General features: G+C 36.6%; 1 protein-coding gene across 1 annotated transcript in view; it reads left to right on the forward strand.

Annotated features, from left to right (window-relative positions):
• The window catches only part of LOC106533594 (zinc finger protein 638), a gene marked incomplete in the record, with an annotated part of 63,807 nt that overhangs the window by 21,007 nt on the left and 39,917 nt on the right, over positions 1-2,883 (forward strand). The window contains 1 exon segment of the mRNA XM_014029956.1: positions 1,452-1,513. Within this exon segment, the coding sequence (XP_013885410.1) occupies positions 1,452-1,513 (62 nt within the window).

Consider the following 2,883-nt stretch of genomic DNA (forward strand, 5'->3'; position numbering starts at 1 on the left):
GTATTGTTCGACACAGCACTGTTCAATACGGTTCGATATGGTTCGGCACGGTTCGATACAGGTACATGTATTGTTGCACCCCTAATACATACATACATATGACAAACAGGAAACAATTTGTTCAAATAAACGATGTAAGATCTAACGTGGAGTTCCACAAGGTTCTGTGCTTGGACCAAAGTTGTTTCTCTTATATGTAAATGATCTGATAAATGTGGCAGGGTTGTTTAAATGTGTCTTGTTTGCAGATGATACCACATTTTTTTGTTTGGGCAAAGACTTAGAACGGATGTTCAGGATGATTCAGACAGAATTTGTAAAAATACAAACTTGGTTTAAGCTTAACAAATTATCACTAAATTTGAACAAAACCAATTATATGATATTTAGTAATAGAAAAAGAACGGTCGATGTTTCATTTAAAGTTGATGGTGTGGAGATCTGTAAAGTTAGTGAGGTGAAGTTTTTGGGTGTTATTATTGATGAAAACCTGACCTGGAAACCTCATATAAATTACTTAAGAACAAAAATAGCAAAATCTATTGCAGTACTACATAAAGTAAATGAGTTATTTAATGATGAAGCACTGTTTATATTATATAACGCAATAATTGTTCCACATTTGATTTATTGTGTTGAAATTTGGGGTAAGGCATGTAAAACATTTACTAATTCTATTCTTATTTTGCAAAAAAGAGCTATAAGAATTGTTACCAGAAAACATTATAGTAACCCATCAAATATATTATTTCATCAACTGAAATTATTTAAATTTCATGAGTTGGTTGATTATAAGAGTTTGTTGATTATGTATAGGGCTCATAAAAAATGTATTGCCTTTGAATATTCAATCTAATTTTGTTAAGAGGGAAAGTTGTTATAATTTGAAAGGATTTGAAATGTTATAAAACCTAAAATTGGAATAAACTTGAAGGATAGATGTACCTCATTTCAAGGAATAAGATTGTGGAATAACTTGGACAGCGATATTGTGTGTGTTCTTTACATTTTGTCTGTAGAAATTTGGCACCACTGTGATGTATAAAGACATCGGTTTTGTAAGTCAGTGTTTGACTATTTTAAAGATTGTTTTGTTTATTTGTTTCAAAGTAATCTGTCTTTAAATTCTAATTTTTTTTAATCAAAATAGCAGAGGTGAATTATGGTGTGATGAAAAAAAAAACGTGTTTTTGTTAGAAAATCTTTGGTTTCTACCTGAAGCCATATTGTGTTAATGACAAAGGTTTATCTGAAGAAGTGACAGAAATGTACTGAACAGAAACAAAAATACTGGGCTGAGATAAAACACTGTTCTGTCAGTTGATGAAAGAATCGGTTCTGGACCCAGAGAGAAATCCACACTGCTGAGAGGAAGCTGCCAGATGAAAGTCTCTGTGGTGTTGTTTACTGATTTCTTTCTTGTTCATTTTATTGAATATATTTTCCTGCAGGACTGGGTGGAACATGTCAACACTGTGGATCACAGAGTCGCATGCAGAGACCTGCGCAATAAGTGAGGACATGTTAATGTGCTGCTGAAGCTTTTAAACTTGCTCTAAATGTTCAAATGACATCTAAAGTTACTTTAAAATATTCAGACACCCTTCATGTTTTATTTTATGTTGCAGCCTGAAGCTAAAACAGTTTAAATTGCACGTGGGAATCTTGTGTTTTATGACTGATAGATGTCCATGTTTTGCACTGTGGGTGAGAAGGCAGCTCCTACCACAGTAACGATCAACAATTCTATGGCCTGAATCTCTGCAGGGCGTGTCTCTACCGAGAGGCTTTTATGCTCAACACTTTGCTGTGTGACATCACACAGTACCAGCAGCGTCATACAGTAGTTTTTGAATGAATAACGAAATTCAAACGTAGTAGGCAYACTTAAACTCAAAGAGAGCAGCACAAAGACGTTTTTAGACACAATGGAAATGGTAAAATGGTAAATGGACTGAACTTGTATAGCACTTCATCAAGTCCCTCCGGACCCCAAAGCGCTTTACACTTACAGACATTCACCCATTCATACACACATTCACACACTAATGATGGCAAGCTACGCTGTAGCCTCAGCTGCCCTGGGGCACACTGACAGAGGCGGGGCTACCATKCACCGGCGCCACCAGACYCTCTGACCACAATCAGAGGTGGTCATTGTTGTAGATTTAAACAATTTCAGAACAAAATGTTCAATTTTAGTCATAAATAAAAAAGTATTACCCTCAGAGCACAGTTTAGACAGTTTTTCTGCAAAAAAGAAGTTGATTTTGGGGTAAGTTCTTCTTTAAGTAGAACACAATTATTTAACACAGTCAATGATGTATATAGTCCATAGCCTAAAATAAGGTGTAGCCTAGTGGTGGGCAATCCTGGTCCTTGAGGGTTGGAGCCCTGCAGTTTTAACTTTTTCCCCTGCTCCAGCACACCTGATTCAGTCATTGAAATACCTCTTCCAAGTTCTGCAGAAGCCTGATAATCACCCGTCCGTCCGTCCATCCGTCCATTTTCTTTTGCTTATCTGGGGTCGGGTTGCGGGGGCAGCAGCCTAAGCAGACTTCCCTCTCCCCAGCCACTTGGGCCAGCTTGTCTGTGGGAATCCCAAGGTGTTCCCAGTAGAGATCTACCGATACAGGTTTTTGAAGGCCGATAGCGATTTTTTTAAACATCAGTCTAACCGATACGCCGATACGTGCAGCCGATATTATTTGGCCGAGTAATGAAGCCGATACTACTTTTTCTTCCTCCATTAACATGATAAAAATAAGAATGATAACAAATGTTACACAAGTCTTAATTTAAAACAAAAGAAAAACAGAGTTTTTTATCAGAAGACAAAACTTCAGTTGAGACTAAAAGAGAGCTATATATAAACTATAAAAG

This window comes from Austrofundulus limnaeus, unplaced genomic scaffold (genome assembly GCF_001266775.1).
Source record: "Austrofundulus limnaeus strain Quisiro unplaced genomic scaffold, Austrofundulus_limnaeus-1.0 Scaffold978, whole genome shotgun sequence".
NCBI lineage: Eukaryota > Metazoa > Chordata > Actinopteri > Cyprinodontiformes > Rivulidae > Austrofundulus > Austrofundulus limnaeus.